The sequence below is a fragment of the Paralichthys olivaceus genome, chromosome 1, assembly GCF_024713975.1.
Source record: "Paralichthys olivaceus isolate ysfri-2021 chromosome 1, ASM2471397v2, whole genome shotgun sequence".
Lineage (NCBI taxonomy): Eukaryota > Metazoa > Chordata > Actinopteri > Pleuronectiformes > Paralichthyidae > Paralichthys > Paralichthys olivaceus.
In genome coordinates, this window is record NC_091093.1 from 4,510,293 (window position 1) to 4,529,419 (window position 19,127).

Genomic DNA, 19,127 nt, shown 5'->3' on the forward strand with positions numbered 1-19,127 from the left:
ACAACATGTACAGTTGTATCTATGTCAGGTCAACACTGTCAGCCGATTCTGAAATATAATAACGTCACAATCAATTCCCCGCTCATTATTTTCTTTCAGAAAAGTCACAAGCAATTAATTCAGGCCTGTCTTTGCAGCCCCTAATTAACCCCTTTAGGACTGGAGTTATGATTACCACTGGTGATTGAGGCCAAACCTGAAATCACACATCCTGCATTGCCTTTGTGACATAATTCACATTCTCAGTTTAAAGTGTGTTCCTGTGAGTGTGTGTGTTTCTATGTCCCACCATGCAGCCACTTATTTTTCCTGTTTGTCTGATAACTCTTGATTATTACTATCCCTTTGTTGAAGCTGTTACCTCTGTTCACTCATTAGCATGTACGCAGAAGACATGTGCCGCACTTCTTTTACATACACACAAACACTTACACTGTGTGTTGTACGCTATACATTGTGTAGCATATGTAATATGTTTCTGCTGCCGTCAGAAACTCGCTGGTCCCAATGAGGGCCAATCGCCTTTTGTTCCTGAAGTGGCCAGCCAGGCACACACACTGACTCTGATGTTGTAATCAATTTGTGCAGCCAGACGTGGTCTGGACGTGTGTGTTAATTAACGTTCTTGTGGGAGGAAATAATTTAACCGTGATAATGAGCTTGAAGAGGAGCAGTGAGAGTGATCTCCGGGCTATCAGGCAAAAAGAATAGGGAGCGCCCTCACCCTGCTTCGACTGACTTCAGCTGGTTAGGAAGAACACATCGGAGGTGAGTTAAGGATTGGAAGTGCTTGGAAATAAAAGTTATAAATGTGTTAAGGTCTCATATCTGGTAACAGTGCAACATCAAAAACATTGAAGGCTTAGATGTTTTAGTGCCAAATTGAACCTTTATTGCCGCCCACAGCAGATACTTATGTTATTTAGTAAAATCTGGACCTCAACAGTCTTTCATATAAACTCAACATAGTCCCAGCATCAGTCTTTCATGATAATCTAATAATGACAATATAACTGAATTCTTTTTTTTTTTTTGAAAATGATTTGTTAATGCAACAAATGTGTTATGCATTTCTCTGTTCTGTCTAGTTTACTGGAAAATACTGGTATTTTGGCAGTAAATTGTTTAAATTTGCAGCACATTTCAGATCCACCTGGATAACATAAATAGTCAAATATAAGATCCAATTCTAATAAAAGATATTTATTCACCTTATTTGTTTTTTTGTGCCTGCCAAAATGTCCAACCAGACAGACATGTCTGGAATTCCTCTGCCGGAAGGTGTTGGATGTTCAAACCATCTCAACTGGTTCTTTTAAGCAACAGTTCTACCAGCAGCTCCTTTGTGATACCAGACCTCACCTTACCTTGACTTCCTTTGAGGAAATGTTATTTTGGCTGCATGAAACAGACATTTCAGTAGATACATAAAGCTTATGATCATAGGTGAGGGTTGGACTGTGTATTGATCAAGATAAATCAACAGCTCACTCATCGCCACATTAGTGCTGATAGACGCCCACATTACTGCCAACATCGTACAGGCGCCAATAAAGACATCATGAATCATTTCAGTTAACCACACCAGCATGTCAAGACAAAGACATGCACGGCTCTCAAGTGTTGGATATCACAACATCATTTGTGACCACCTGAGATGGCGAGTTACCTCGGCCAATGCTTATCTTCAGTTTTGATCTTACCTGAAATAACACACATTATGTTTTAGAACAGGTGTCTTCTCCTGTCCATGCAAATACTGTTTAAGAAAACTGATATCACGAGAAACATGCCATCAGGCACTGTCAAGCCATACACAAAGCCATGTTGGCTAATCAGAAGCCTGAAATGTTATTACTGGTTTATTCTGACATTTCTGTTCCTCAGTAAAGTGCAAGAGTAACAGGACATTTGTGTAAGAAAAGGTTTTGGCTGTGTCTGCCTTCGCACAAAATTCCCTCATATAAACAAGAAGATAACAACACAAAGTATGACGTAAATACTGAAAACAGATTTGAAGGTCTTTTACTTGGATGCATAAGATGTCTAGGTCTGTCGCCGTTGACCTTAAGTGCAGGTTTAAAAAAAATACCTGTGTATATAATAAGTGGACTTCACCTATATCTTTTCAGCTCTACCATTTATTCCTGATTTTCTAGCAAGAGTTTTGCTTGTGATACTTGTGGAGTGAGAACGATCATTACTTTTTCTCATTAGCCTTATCGTCAAATTGTTTAACTGCTCAGAGCACAGCCACCTCCATCAGTGTTGGAGTGCCTCCTCCCACATGACTAAACCTCTGATAATGTGCTGATCACAACAAACATCAAGCTATTGGGTTTTAAGGTTTTTTTACCTCATGGCTATCGACTAATAGAGTGATCTTCAAGCCAATCTATAGCCTCGTGAATCTTCTCTCATCGCCTTCAGATAAGCTGTTATAAAAGCAGTAGGACATGCATCTTATGTAGTAATCTAAACACATGCATTTCCTTCAATGACACATTTCAAAAGCAGCTTATTAAATCTCAATTTAATTTGCACTAATTGTTCATATTGCAGACAACCACTCTGAGCATGATGCAGAGCTATGTTGTGTCTATTAAAGGAAAACACAGCTCATCCTTTTGAATGGGGTCACACATTTGACCTCATAATGCAGCTGCACTGCTATTGCCGAAGGCTCTTCTTGTGGAGGTCGAGGTCCTTAAGGACGGCTATATACAAGCACACTCACATGTTCATTTACACACATGTGCAGCAGGCAAGTTTGACCACACTAAGCACTTCCTCCTATCACCAGGGTCAGCTCGGTTCACCCCTGATACTTTGTCATCAGAGGTTTAATGGCATCTTTACAATGGTTTACAATGAGTTTTTGAGACCCAACATTTGCTGCTTCGGCAGCAAAGATGATGTCAACATCAGTGGGTGACATAAAATCACTGCAGTTTTTATTTCTTTTCTGGAAAACGTATATGGGCTAACAAAGAAGGCATAACCCTAGTCTACTGCCATGCTATTAATATGGTCTATTCAGAAAAGATAATACCTTGAATGTTCATATTTTTCCACAAATCATTAGCTGCCAGGTATAGCTGACAAATCAAGAGCATAAAAGATTTCATGGCTAAATTTTTAATGAAAATTTGTGTCAGAACCGAACATATTAGAATATGGGGGGTCACCACAGTCTAGATCATTTTTGGGAAACACTACTTTGATGTGGTGAGATAGGTCATTAGCCTTGGCGGAGGTATGCACTCTCAGAGCGTTCTGCTAGTGTTTCCATCTGCATGTGTTTGTAGGTTTGTTTGTTAGTTAGCAGGATTACCCAATGGTTCTGAACCCTTTTTTCCATGACTCTTTGTGGGGGGGTGGAACATGACCCAAGTATGGACCAATTTGACATGGCAAGAAATGGCGTCAGCCTTGGTCGAGGTATGCACTCTAGTCATTTCTATGTAGTAGCATGGTTCATCTCTCTTTGTGTCTCTCGTACACACACACACACACACTCACATGCTTAAATGCGGTATACTGTATGCGTATCTGCAGTGCACTGAGTGTCCCAGCTTATCTGATGAGTTCCATAGCAAAGCAGTCCAATAATAACATTGCAAGCACATCCTTTGTATTGTTCCTGTAGGACTTGGGAAAGATAGTATCTGCACAGGGGAGAGCAGATTATATTTGGTAATGGATATTGTCTGAACTCACTTACCTGCACCTCTTCCTCAGTCAGAACTCTACTTCTGATTATACCAGATGAAGGACCACATGCATGTCTGAATCACGTAAACCGTCAGTTAAGTAATTTTTGATATCACATCCGCAAACCGGACCTTTAAAGGTCCAGTGTGTAAGATTTGGGTGAAAGTGATTTTTGGTGGAAAGTGATATTTATAAAATAATCCTTGTGATGTTTTTACTGGTGTGTTTCATCCAAATTGTATGAATTGTTGTTTCGTTACCATAGAATGAACCTTTATATTTACATGGAGGGGGAGTCCTCTCTGTGGAGGCCACCATGTTTTTTACTGTCATCCAAACTGCACAAGCTAAACCCTTTTGAGTTTTCATGACAACTGAAGTTCACCACAGATTCTCTTCCATGTTGGGTATTGCTTTGCATAGTAGAGACAACAAAACAAAACAAAAAATCGGCACATTTCATTTATGTGAAAACGCACATATAACTCACGCGCAAACATACATTCTGTCATTGTTTCTCAATATGCACACACACTCATAGACACACACATTGAGCCTGCATCTTCTGGAGTGTATGTGTGTCAGAGCGTGTGACTGGGATTCTATTTGTGTCGGTGAAGTGGCTGAGCTGTGTTTGTAGCGTTTAGAGGAAATTACCCTGCGAGCGTTGCCTCGGCCACAGTAGATAGCAAGTCGCCTTTCTAGGCTGCATGGCATATTGATTTCTTGTTGTGAAGAGTGCTGTTCAAGCCCCATTTAAGATTTCCATCCAGCCCGCAGTCCTGAGTACGGCAGCCAGCTGTAAATTAGGGAAATTGCACATTCATCACAGGCGTTATTTTAAGATACTTTCGAAACGTGTGGGGCCAGACAAGATTTACAGTGCTGCGTGTAACAAATATACATAATGACTGACTGACTCTCCATCAGAACAGGAGGGGTTAATAATACAAATCAAATAACAACATATTTTAAAACATGGTTGTTAGTATGGAATGGGATAAAGAAAAAGAAACACCCAAGTATTGTGATCTCAGAGAAACAGTGCAAGTTTTTAATTATACATTAATATATGTTTAATATATGTTGTGTGAGCAGATAAATAGATCCATGATTGAATTGAATACAACATCTGATTGATTGATCGATGTCCTGTGATTCTTTAACGTAGGTAATGCTGGCAGCTTGGTGGAATTAAGACTTTACTGATGTGAAACTAAGGTGCATTTCTCTTTTGCATTGGATGCTGTGTCACAGTGACAGTTTGCTGCACTTTGGACACGTACAGTCTTTCTTCCTCAAAGGTCAGCCCTGTGAAGCCAGTGGGGAGGTCAGATCACTTCCTCTTCTTTCTTTACTGAATCCACAGCAATATTTCAGATGGACTCAAATTGATATAGCAGTATTTTCTCTCAAACATTTCCAACGTCAAGTCTTGAATGAGTGAATGAGACAACCCCCAGCAGCTTGCAACAGATAATTGCTTATGGACAAAGCTCTTATAAAAGTCAGGTAAATTTAACAAAATGCAGATAAGATTTATTACATGAATGGATTTATCACCAGATCCCAAATAAGAAATAGAGGGCTCAATTAAAAATGTTGAGGAACGCTTAAAATGAAATCAGATTTCTGTTTTAGAAACAAGCAGGGCCTCTCTTTCACAGTAAAACAGAGATTGGGCAGGCAACATTTTAATCAGTGCTTGACTATGCAGATGTAATTTACGCTGCAGCCCACACCCTCCAGCCTCTTGATGCAGCGTATCACCGCTCCTTTTGATTTATTGCAGGTGGCAGTTTTAGAACCCATCATTGTCTCCTCTATGAGAAGGTAGGGTGGACACTTAGCACATGAGGGAAACAACATTGTCTTATTTTAATTCATAAAGCCATCTTAAATAAGCTTCCATTTTATTTATTGTCACTTAAACACCGAGGAGTACAGGATATTTAACTCATGCCCAAACATGTAATGTTATGTAATAATGAATATCATCAGATTTGAAAAATAAAGAAAAAAAACTGCTTTCACAGATAATGTGCCTCATCGGTGGTTAAAGACTCTGGACTAAATTTGTATTGGAACATCACTGTTTTTCTTAATATGCCTGTTTTATCACTTTGTGTTATATTTATATTACTTTTCTTGTTTTATTTGACTTTTGTTTGTGTATATCTGTGTGTAACGTTGTGGATTTTTCCTGTTTTGGTTTTGCATTTGCAGGACTGTAAAATACATTATTGGTGTTTTTAATCTTTAAAAAAGTGTATCATGTAAAAACAACAAGATGTGATTTTACGTTACTTATGATTGTATTATCTGAAAATATATTCAAATTTATTTCAGAGGTATTTCTTATAGCCATATTCTGTATATATCTAACGACTCTGAATATTTCATTAAAAAAGCAAGTAAATGTCGTGATTCTACCTTCTAGCTGCTTCTGATGTATGACTTTGATGTGCAACTTCCCAGTCTCTTGGCACACTTCCCATAGTCTTCTTAAGGAATCTAGCCCGAGAACCTGCTCAGACAGAATTTACATATGCCATTCCTATGATCAGAGACGTCAGTGGCTGTACAAATGAATAACTCTCTTCCAAAGCCAAGACATTAGCAAATCAAGACCCTGGTAATGTTACTAACAAGAGTGGCTCTTGAACTAACAGAGGTTCAGAGAGTGATCTGTTGGTCTCATGGAACGGTTCTTTGATGTTTTGCATCCAAATGACTTCAACTTGGTTTGTTTGTGTGGAAAGGTTATTTTGTTGCTGCAGGTTTCACCAGCACAATATTGAGAATGGCAGGTTGTCATTCTACTGTTATATTACAAGCAGATTCATTGCAAATGTAGTTTAAGAAGTGACCTCAGGAATTTCTACCCATAAACTAATTTCCCAGCCTCTCCGATGTGACCCATATCTCTATATAATTAGTGTCTCGGTCACTTACTCTGAAACACCTCAGCGATGCAGCCTTGTTATAATATTCATGTCATGTGTCGGTTTGTTTGTTTGGATGTTGGAAAATAATGTGTTGACAAAATACAACGAAAACATTCCATACAAACCATCTGAAAAATCTGCCTGTGTCGTTTCAGGTCACAAGTGGACTGGTTGAATTTGATGATGCTGAAGCAAAGCAGGTTATCCTGATGTTCCATCCATACTTCTAAGTTTTCACTTGAAAATGCATCAGCTCTGCAACTGACACACGTAGGCGTCCAAACCAATATCAAGTAGTATCTAACAGTGATTAACTGTTTTGACAGCCTCTGATGTTTCATCTAGCTTTCTCCTGAATAAACTAAAAAAATCTTCTTTCCTTTTCATAAATGTGTTGTTGGTATCACAATGGGGCATGTAGCATGAACCTGGTGTGAGAAATTGCTTCTGAGACACATCAGCCAATCATTATTAAAGGAATAATTTAATTGGGATACTGGATGTGTGAGTCAGATGCCTCTTCTGCCTATAGGTAGCATCTATCCGTGTGTGTGTGTGTGTGTGTGTGTGTGTGTGTGTGTGTGTGTGTGTGTGTTTGTGCGCATGCAAGTGAAAGAACAGGTGAATGGAGAAATGGGAACAGAAAAAGGAATCAAGAGAAAGTGTGGAGGACAGGGCACTCTCCCTGTGTGTCTTTGTGTAAGCAGTATGGTTGCTTGTACCCTGGCTTTATTTATGTTATGCCGCGTGATTCCATTGTGCAGAGTAGATCCACTGAGCTTGTATTCCCAGCCTCCCACCACCCCCCTTCTTTAGATAAAGCTATCTGGATCTGCAGTGCACCTTCCTCAAATGCATGTGAGCTGCTGACTATTGTGGAGGCTCTCTCTATGTTCCTGGGGGATTCTGACGGTTGCATTGTGTGGGCTACAATGAGGGTGTGGTATGTTGGCACACAGCACCATCTCCAGAACCACTATTAAGATGTTAATGTTCACTGGCATAGCTAGCTTTAGGCAGTGCAATCGCTTTACAACACCGAAAGCTTACTTCCAATTGAGAATTTTACATTGGCCACGGAGTAGGACAATCGTGTTTAATTGCTATGCGTTTTCCAGACAATTCAGAGGCCCATATGTGCACATAACCTAGTGTATCTTAACACATAGGCAGGGCTGCAACTGATGATTCTCTTTATTATCTATGAAGCTATATTTTCCCCTAACATTGCAGTGAGTAGGGCTCGGTAATTAATAGAAAACGCATCAAAACCGACATTTATAACCTTTAACCCACTTAATTTTGCTTGTGTCGGTTAATACTTTCCCCAATATGTGCATTCATGAACTGTTGGGATTCTGCTACGTACCTCGGTACCCTGCCACATGTCGTCCCTCCTCATTCCCCCGCTGACCTGCGTTCACTTTACATGTTAACCATGTTAACACCAATAGTAATCAGAAGTTATTAGAATTAGGGTTTGCAGTGTCAACTTAATTCTTGTCCCATAACCTTCTTGGGTTCACAAATTTTCATTTTAGTGCTGCCCTCACTACACAAAGTACAAGCGGGCTAAAATAATTGTTCATTAATCATAATCATGGTAAAACTTTGAAATAAACTTGATACTGATTTGTTGTCATATTGCCCAGCCCCAGCTGTAGCCATATAGTAAGATAAAGCCAGCTTGTGATATGGGTGCTGCTGGTTTACCAATAACTCAATTTTCCCTTTGTCGTCATGTGTAAATAAAGAAATATAAATTCAGATTAACTTTATAATGACATTTCTAGTTTGTTATTACACTTGTATTCCTTTGTCAAATATGTAGCAGCTTTACATAAGCTTATTAAATAAAACCAAAATAGTCATACAATAGATTCCAAGTAGGCAAGACTGAATCTGATGAATTATACATGGCTCATAAGCCTACATAACATTCTCGATAATAACATTAAGATGATTCAAGAAATAACAGATTCAATTATTTAATTAGATCAGACTCTCTGTATCTTTCCTTTCCAAATGCCTGCAACAAGAGTCCATTTGTTCCATCTGTGAGCATGGTTGCTCTGATCATGGAATTTATTCTGTTGACATGCTTTGCCAAGCAGCTTGTATCAAAACACAAAGAGAACTTTTCATGTGGAGGAATAAGTCTTTGTCACAAATCCAAGGTATCAATAAGTAATGACTGACCCCCATTGAACTTTTGTTTGATCAGCTGTGCTAATAAACTTAGTTCTGGCCTTTTCACTCAAGTCTATAATTCATTCTTAGAACCCACAGTATTTCCATCTGGCTTAATGAATCTGACGCAGGCAGCAAGGAGGCAGCAACCTGTATTATTCTGTAGTCGAGTCACACACATAACAAACAGTTATTCACTTCTACATTCTGTTTGTCAAGGACGGAAATCTGACTTCTTCATCAACAAGTGCAGTGCCTGTTTGGAATGGGCTGCTTGGAGCCTAATTCAGAAATATTCCTTGTCATTAGTGAGTCCTCCCCAAACAGTTCTACAATCTACTGTCACTTTTTATTGTTTGTGTGCAGGAGGTTGTGTGCAGATAAAACTTTGTGTTTATCCTAGACAATGTTTTTCAAGAAATTAAACAGAATTTGCTCTATTACTATTCAAGTGTGTGGCCTATACGCAAGTTTGAATGTTGGTGTTATTTTTTTATGAGTTATGGGCTATTTCAGAGGTCTGTCAAGCAATCAACTCAAAATTCAGACCCAAATTTACAACTTTAAACTAACTTAAGTAGTAAAAGCTCTTTTATTCCACACAGTATAAACTCTTATAGCTTTGAAGATAAACTGCCAAACATGAGGCGATTCTGTAAATGTAGTTGTCATGGCGAAGATAAGCACCGATCATGGGTTAGTACATCTGCGTCTGTGTTAGTCCGATATAGTGAAATAAAGTAATCAAATTACCGCAGCTTGTCCACTGCTGTAGTTTGTCTGAGGAAGACGTGTTCAAGTCGGTCCACAGACAGCCCCCACTCACTGCTACAGGTCTCCTGTTTATAAAATGTTTGATTATTGAATGGCTTGGTGTTTCTCGTAGGGTACATTTAGGTGCATGGAACTGCAACATGCTTGTTCTGATGAGACAAGCTTTCATATTCAACAGGAATCACAACATGCATGTATGTTCGTGATGGTGGATCACAGAGGCTCCATTGTTTTGGGTCATTGTCTGCACTTACATATATTGCATTATACTTAAATTATTAACTTATTAAGCAGGGAGTGATGCTTTTGTACTGGAGGACTAGCTTTCATACCAGAGTTGACATTGCTTTTTGGATTCATTGAGCGCTCCCTCAAACAACAGAACCTTTTCTGCCATTTTACATGTGCAGTATAACCACTTGCAATAAATGGTCACTTCCTTGAGTTAAGTGTCTCTGACTGAAATGAAGCATAGCGTTAGTTCAGGCGGAGCACTGAAATTACCCTTTTATTGGCTCATTCACCACTGTGCAGAAAGTAACTTCCAATAATATTCATTCAGGTACACATTGAGGACATTATAACCTGATACTTCCTCACCTTTACTCTGACAGTCACATTCAGGCCAATGTGCAGCTCCCTCCGTTCTCAACCTTCTCCTTATAAAGTATTTTGTTTTGTTGATCTAACTGGGATTCATGGTCATGCGAGGGGATTAGCTCTCTGGAGAATCCGTATCGGTGCTTGAATTCTTTAAGAGCCCCTTCCATTTCAAACTAAATCTAACAAATAACATGCTATGGTTACCTCTTCCTTCCGCAAGTGTCTCTGACTGAAATAATCTCATGGTGAGGCTGGAGGATAACATAGTCAATTTGGCAATCCATTACATACAGTATATTTCAATGTGGACAAAAGTAGTTAAGCAACTGGTGGTTTAGATATGTCTCATTTATATCCGACCAATAGACAAAAACTCAAAACACAACATTTTAATGGGTCAGTGTCTTTGTTAGTTTCAGGCCAATGCAGTTGTCATTTTCCTGTCCAGGACCCACATGGTTTAATGCACTTGCATCCATCTGAGCGCTGGCATTTGACCTCCATGAATCTGGTTAGATGCCAGTGGCACAGTTTTACTCTATTATTCAAAGGCACATTATCAAGATAGAAATATGAACCTGCATAGTGAACAACATGCACAAACTCAGCAGGCAGCTGCATTCTTTCTTACAACCAAGAAAATAATTCTTTCCTATCTTTGAAATGAAATAAGAGATGGTTTACTGCATGTAACTGACCATGAGACGTTAGTCAGGCAAACAAAAGTGGAATGAGATATAGCTAATTAAGAAAAAACAAGCTAATAGGTTGACTAATTGATATTGACCCATCTACAGTCAAGTTAAACCTGTGACATTTAAGATTTTTATCACATCAAACTTCAAAAGCTGGTGGTGGTTGTCTCTGTCCTTCATCACTGAGTTGAACAAAATGAATGACTGATTTCTTCAGGTGTCTTTATGAATACTAGCATAAAAACCTCTTAACCCACTCTGGTGTGAATACATCTATATTGTGTATCGAGTCGTGTGAAATGCTCCCAGAGCTCAGTGCTCGTGTCATTCTGAATAGACTTACAGCACACTTGCCATTACCCCTTTTTCTTAGAGATTCTCCATGATTTACATAAATTGTGCACATAATTGTGTAATGGTGTTGTGTTAAACGGAGGAGACTTTCTATGAGTGTAGGGTTCTTTAAAGAAAAACATAAATGTTGATGTTTGCCTCAGGATAATCAGTGTCTGGAGGTCAACATTTACTCATCATTTTACTTCACTGACTGTAACTAATGGAGTTTAGTGCACATATGATTACACTGGGACACAGTAAGTCTATGAATGTGAATATGTTTGTGGGTGTGTGTGTGTGTGTGTGTGTGTGTGTGTGTGTGCATGCACACCCTTCCCAGTGGTGGTACCCACTGTCTCCTTTATGTTAGTTTTGAACTATAATAAGCCGTACCTCTACCTGCAGAATGTGAGGGCAGGGAGATAGAAAGAAAATGGCTTCTTACACTTCAATTTCACGCATATTTTCTTTGAGGCTAATGAGAGCCTTAAATATGGTGCCAGACTTCTGGCTGCACTGTTGAAGGCTAACATTCTCACACACAGTGGCACCTTGTCAGGGCGGATGAAGTCCTTGAGTGTGTGTGTGTGTGTCTTTCTGTGTGTGTATGAATTTGGAAAATACATGAATTTGTTATAGTAGTCTGTGCCATGCAGAGCTGTTTGTGTGGCATGCAGGTGTGTATGGATGTGGGGTTTTTTCAGGATGGTATATTAATTGGCAGAATAGAGCAAAAGCATTTGATGTAGTTCAGGAACACGCTCACTCTGCCCACAGTCCCACTTTGCTGTGCGCCCTCTGTGCAGGTTTATGTCATATTCTTGTGTGTGTGTGATCATTTGCATGCATGTCGATTATATTTGTGCTACAACATTTCTTTTTTCCAGCCAATACCTAACTCTGTGTTCCTATTCGCTTATCTCTACTGAACACACAATGAATCTAATGTCATTCTTTGGACAGAAAGCAGCTCTCACAGATCTCTTCCTCCTATAAGCCGCAACACTTCATTCCATCTGTTTTATCTATTTTGTACTGTTGTGTTGCACATACAATATCATCAAATTGATCATGATACAATTCCTGTTTAATCACAGCTCTGGACAGGGAGAAACATGAATAAATAAAGACCTGAAAGAAGCTGCTCATCTTGTCAGCATTGTTGTCTTCTCCCACAAAGCCTAAACAAATCCGTCTGCCAGGTTCCTTACCTTATTGAGAGTCGCCACAAAATCGATGTCGGAGGTAATAATACAGCTGGAGATATGCAGGGCCAGAGACTTTGTTTTTTTCTCTTTGTGTGTAAGTGTGTGTGTCTCTTTATACTCCTTCCTTGTCCTATGAAGAAAGTGAAAGAAGGTGGAACTCAGATGTTTTCTATCTCGTATGCAATCAGATGACAATGTGTGTGTATGTGTGTTTTCATTTTCAGTAATTGTAATATCTCTGCATTTAATATTAGTTTGCATGACATTTACAAGCAAATCACATGACATTTGCACCTGAGTTAAGTTTTTTTAATTTACCCTATGAATAACATATCAGATGACAGCTTTGAGTGAGCCTCCGACACCCACTGACCCCTTAAGAAGTTAAAAAAAAACTTTCTGTGATTGGATTGTTTACTGTTTGTGAGGTTTCATGTTGCAGACACAGCCTTACATATACAGTACCTGCCTTATAGTCTAAGCCAGTGGAATAACAAAGGAGGCCCAACAAGTGCCCGACGATGATTGTGTCTGTTTGTGTGACTGATTGACTGAGTGTGCACGTGTGTGTGCATGTATGTTTCCCTCCCACACGGCCCCACTGCTGGCACTCACTGTAAACTAGTCTGCAGCTCGTCACAGACAGACGTTGACACACTCCCAGTCTAATGTGCTCATTAGGGACTGCACAGCACACACATAATTGATAGCCATGACACACATGATGCACACACACACATTTTTGCAAAAACAGTTTCCTTTTTTTTAATGCTGCAGTAGAAAACAAGGTTATATGAAGTCATATAATGGGGGTTCATTGTCAAGAACAACAACAACAGAAAACGAAAAACAAAATGAAAAAGACTAACAGCACAGAATGCATAACAGTATCTGTGCTGTTTACATGCCGATATTTTACACATAAGGATTTTTTTTTTATATTTCTCTACACTGGCAGCTGTCAGTTACTTTAGCAAATGAACTGCCAGAAATGTAGCAGAACTTGTCACTCAAGGGGTTAGTGTAACTATGGTTACCTTTCATATCCCAAAAAGATAAAGCTGCAGTGTGGAATCATGGCAGAGCAATTAGACAGAACAAAACAAAAGAAAAAATCAAAAAGGCATTCAACGATATGAAACAACCAAGAGTGCTTATAAATAACAGTTTACATGTGAAATATCTTCATAAAGTAACATCTTTTTTGTACAACCTTTAATATCTTTTTAGTGTTCATACAGCGGCACATGTCGAGTAGTGTCTGGTAAAAAGAGTCTTTAACCCTTTGAGCACGAGTCAGGAATAAAAAGATTCACCTGTTGTCAACCCTTTGTTACCTCCATTTTTTTGTATCATTTGATTAAATAATACATTTATAAAACTATTGTGCAAAACAATTTTTATTTATGTCTTCATATACTGTGCACCAGCAGATAGTCATAATCCTTTTAAATTAAAAATATAGAAATGATGCATAATTTAGACAGGAATTATTTAATATGTTTTTATATACATATTTTACACAGACCTGAATTAATATAGGTCCCTGATCGACCAAAGTAAAAGACTTAAGATTTCCCTTTTTTTTTTTTTTTACCACATTGCTACTATGCTTGTGTCAAATCCTGTGAGCCTCTTCCAGACAAGTATTTAGCCCAAGGTGAATACTTTGCACTGAATACATAATACTCTTTCTTTCATGTGTAGCATTAGACTCAACATACTGTAGGTCTGGGAAACAATCATTGCAGACACATGCACACATTGTCCATCAAATTCTCACAATAGCTTCCGTAATTCCCAATCTCAAATCTTTTAGTCTATGGTGTTTGGATCTTAGGTGTAGAAGTGCTTTGACGTACTCAGAGGGTTAAATTTTAAATGCTGACTCCAGCACAAAAATGTTTAAAAAAAAAAAAAAAAAAAAAAGAGCGAGCAGAAGAGTGAAAACATGAAAAGAGAAAATCATGGAAAGTGCACCAGATTTAGTTATAAAATGTTTAACTAAACCTTTTTATTTATGCATGCAGCTTATCACACCCCAGTGATGTCAAAATATAAATGAACTTAATTTTCATGTACACAAAATACATACCACTTCATTTAAGAATCTCTTTTTTTAAACCTTCATTTACGGTGTCTTCTTAATGACAACAGCCCCCATCTGCACATTATGAAAAAAATGTACTAGTCCTATAAAGGAGATCACATCACACACTCAGATCATGAAATCGAGTGGGCCAAAGTGAGACTACCTCACTCTGAAACAGAGAAAAAAACAAACGCTACAACGCAAAATTTAAAACCATGTACCAAAACTCAAAGCAGTAGTTGTATGGCATCTTTGTGCAGTTCCATCACATTAATAATCCTTTCTTTTTGTTGAAAGTAATGTCCATGAAAGGATAAAGAGAGACAGAGCAAGAAACAGTGAGCCATTATGAAAGAGTGCAGAGTTGTCCCCAGCCAGTGCTACTGTTTCTCCAGCTCACACACATACATGAGATGGTCCTCTGGGGACTTCCCATGAGTCTTGCTCAGGTGAAGCTTGACCGCATGCTTACTCGCAAAAGTCCGTTTGCAGAGCTTGCACTGGTACATGGCCCCAATGTCGTCGTCGTCAGGGGAGAGTGATGGGGATTCAGTCGAGGGCAGGGAGGTGGTTAGGGAAGAGGCAAGGGAGATGGGTAAGGAGGAGGCTATAGATGTAGGTAGAGAGGAGGGTAAAGGGTGGCTGGATGAGTGAAGATTAGAGAGCAGTTTTTCAGATAGTCCTTTGATGTGGCGTTGATGGTGTTGGTGTGATATCTGGCTGAGCAGCTGCTCCCCAGAAAGCTTGGCCAAGTCTCGCAGTCGGAAGCCCAGATGGGATTCCAAGTGGCTGACATAGGTGGATGGTGAGCGGATCTGGGAGGCGCAGTCACTGCAGAAGAAAACTGGGTGACCAGAATCCAAGTTTTTCAAGAACTTGGTGCCACCGGTTCTCCTTAGCTGGTACTTGACATTAGCCAACCAATGGGATATTGTAGTCATTGAGAGACCAGTGAAACGGGAGATGTGCATTCTCTCCTGTGGGCTCAGGTCCGACATTATATATTTGCCATCACTTGTTTGTCTCAGACTGGCGGCAAACTGGGCTTGTAGGATGAGGAGGTGTTGGGGGTTCCAGTTTGACTGGCGGCCTTTACGTTTCTGGGCTGGTGAAACATCTTCCGCTTCCTCCTGTGTGACACCTTCAATGTCGGAGCGCTCAGACTGGCTGGTAGGTGTGGAGGACTTGGAGAGAGCCTGACTTTCTGTTAGGTTCCTCAGCATGTCAGAGATGTCTGACAGCGCATTTTCTCTCAATGGGGAGGAGGACATAAAGGAAGCTACTGCAGCTGAGGCTTTGGTCATAGTGACAGTGGAGGGGGGAGGAAGTGAGGATGGAGTGGAAGCAGTGGAAGACAGAGCTGTCGAACCCAGAGAACCACTACTGTTGTTTTTATCAGCATTTTTGCCTTTGGTGAGATCAATGGGTTGGTCGTTTAGATGTTGCTGGTAGAAATAGCGGTCTAAGTGGTCATTACTGGGCTTTTTGGTCTGTGCTGGTGGGGTGGAAGCAGCCACTGCTGCTTTCTCTGCCAGACTGTTGCTCATCTTGAACAACATACTCATGGGGTCAAGGGAGGGCAGAGCGGGCTTAGCAGCCTTCCCCAGGTGGACGTTCATTACTGACTGCAGTGCACTGAGAGGGTTGATGAATGGCTGTTCTGGAGGTGGATGGTCTGTAATGATAGCTGTACTGCCAGTCAGGGAGGCAGGCAGGGGTGATGTCCCAGCAGCTGACTCGACACCATTTTCTTCAGAGTCTTTCATGGAAATATCTCCATTTGACATCCCATGATCGGCTCCATTTCCTACCACTTTTTCCACTCCACTAGTATTCTCAGGAGTCTTACAGCCATCTGCTCTATTTCCTTTAGGGGACGCCCCTCGGACTGAGTCTCCTACCTCACTGTTGCAAGGTGAGGGTGTGGTACGTCTTAGAGGAGATCCCCTTACAATGCTACTGGGCTCTCTCAGTTTTTCTTCTACCTTGGCCACTTTCTCTGTCACTTTCTTGACCAGTTCCTCCATAGCATGGAAGTTGTTTTTTGGCAACGGAGAGTTCTGGCGGCTGGGAGGAGAGAGGAGTGGCTGGCTCTTACTAGTTGGGGAGAGAATATCTGCTCCAGGGAACATGTATTTAAGGGGGGAGCTCTTCCCAGAATTGCCTAGAGACAGCTTCATTATGTTAGGAAGCTGATAGGCAGCATGGATACTGGGATACCCACCCCAACTTGGAGCACCATTCTGTGCTTTGTTGATGGCTGACGTCACTGTGTTTTCCAATGACTTGAGGATATCGAGACCCCCTTTTGGACTTTCGTCCAGATCCTCTTCGGTCAGATAAGTGTATTTTGAAGAAATATCAAACTTTTCTTCAGCCTCCTCCTCAACTCCTGCTTTCTTCTCTTTGTTGAGAATGTTACCATTGTTGATAATGGACTCCTTAGTGCATTCCTCTTCCTTTTCCTCCTTTTTTATCTCCACAACCATGGCATTGGGGGAGATGCTAGTTGGAGGAGGCACTGGGGCAGGTGGAGGAGAGAATGTTGTGGCAGCGAGGGGAACAGATTGGACCCTTTCTTCACCCGTTGAATTAGATGTAGGGGCTGAGGTCGGTGACTCTATGATGGGTTTGCCTTTCTTTATCGCAGAGTTGGTGACTTTAATAAAGTGTCCAGTCACCATCATGTGAGCAGTTAGCTCTTGTAGTGTGTCATGAGAGCTGCCACACTCCATGCATTTCAGGATCTGTGACTTCCTGGATTCAAACTGCCAGGCATAGCTGGCACCATTCTGGTGTCCATAGCGGTTGTTAGGTGTGATGTAAGGGTTGGTAACCCTCTGGAGTATGTCATTTGAGTCATTGAGGGGGGTGGGCTTAGGTGTGGTCCCTCCATTTGAGTCAGGTGAACTTGGGATGTCTAGTTCAATAGGGGCTCTCTTTCGAGCCGTGGAGATAATCTTAGCTGCCACTGGTGTAACAGGCTCTTTCAGAGGCACTTTCTGGTAATGTTTTGTCTTGATCATGTGGACACTTAAGTCCTGAAGGGATTCAAAGGAGTGCCCACAATACATGCACTTCAGGACTTTTTGTGCATCCTCCTTCCCCTCCATCTCTAGCAAGGAACGCTTTCTGGGTTTTGACCACCGTTTAGCACCCTCACCATCTGTCTCGTGGTTATCATCTCGGTAGTGGCCTGTCTCATTCATGTGCACTGTGAGCTCCACCAGTGTGTCATAGGCTGCACTGCAGTCCTTACAGCGGAATTTGCTTGCACCAGTGAATATAGAGCCATAGAGCTTGGAGCTCTGTCGGTACAGCTGGACAGTGCTGAAGAGGTTAGGTTCTGTAGACGCTGTGGATACAGCCACTGTGGGGTGCTGAACCAGGCCCAGTCTGTTGTGGTGGTTCTGTGAGGCCTGTTGGAGGGTTTTAGCCATAGCTGTCTGGTGCCAGTCATAGCCTCCACTTCCACAACTACTGCTACTGCTGCTACTACTGCTGCTGCTGTGACTGCGTGCAGGTTTTTCTGCAGGGGGCTGGCTCAGGTTCAAATTCAGTGTGGACCAATAAGAATTGGTCAGAAAGGAGGTGTAAATGGCCTTCATCTTTTCTAGGCTGTCAGCCACAGAACCTGTTGTGGCTAAAATGGCATCATCTCCACTTACTTGGGCAGTGGCGTTGACAGCTGCCATCATGGCAGAGGAAGACAAAGACAGGGCATTTGAGGGGTCTTTAGAGAGGAGGACATCATCCTCATTTTTAAGTGAGGAGCTCTCAAAATCAGACATTCTGTCACTGGATTCGCTCACATGAGACTCACTGTCCAGCTCCTGACCAGAAAAGTCAGCAGCATTGGGGGAGTCATGGAAGCCAGTTGATCCTGGTCGGTCCTTGAGAAGGAAGTCCTTGTCTTGACAAAGGAACTTGGCAGCAGGTTCCTCCCCTTCCTGAGCTGAGTCATCTCCGTCCAGGTCCTCATCCAACAGGGCTGCTTCCTTCTCATCTTCAGGGACATATGCTGTTCAAACAGAGAGAATAACAAACACAGAGAGAGAGAGATTTGTTAAGAATACACTGACAGCATATCTACCAGAGATTCTCAACTCTGTATTCCTGTTTCATCAGCAAACAGGGAATTGATAGGAACTCAAGATACTGGCATTCACACTTTCTCCAGAGGAAAGAGAGCAATCATCCAGTGACATTCGTAGACAAAGTATTTCCTATGATAAACTGTTGAAGTAATTCTGTTCTAACTTCTCCCTTTTACACTGACATTGTTTTCAAATTGGAATCAAGTCACCAAAACCCTCTCATTCTTTCTAAACCCCCAGGTCTTTGTTCTGTATTGCAGAAAATCAGGGACAGCAAGAGAGAGATGGAGGATGGAAAGAGAAAAATGGAGGGAGGGAAAGGGGAAAATGTGTCTTCAAATAGAACTTGCCACCTTATTCTTCTCAAGGGGCAACAGCTTGAAATTAAAACTAAATTTGAAATTAATGAAGCACATTCTGGCGGTGGCATTCGTTTCTGAAGTAATAAATTACTTGTATCAACCTCGGAG

At 40.9% G+C, this 19,127-nt stretch overlaps 1 protein-coding gene across 2 annotated transcripts in view; it reads right to left on the minus strand.

Annotated features, from left to right (window-relative positions):
- Positions 1-13,207: 13,207 nt before the first annotated feature.
- tshz3b (teashirt zinc finger homeobox 3b) overlaps positions 13,208-19,127 on the minus strand; it is a 33,680-nt gene continuing 27,760 nt past the window's right edge. For both annotated transcript variants that reach the window (XM_069531005.1, XM_020079670.2), the window contains one exon: positions 13,208-18,581. In XM_069531005.1, the coding sequence (XP_069387106.1) occupies positions 14,941-18,581 (3,641 nt within the window). In that variant the 3' untranslated portion in view covers positions 13,208-14,940. The remainder of the gene's footprint in view (positions 18,582-19,127) is intronic.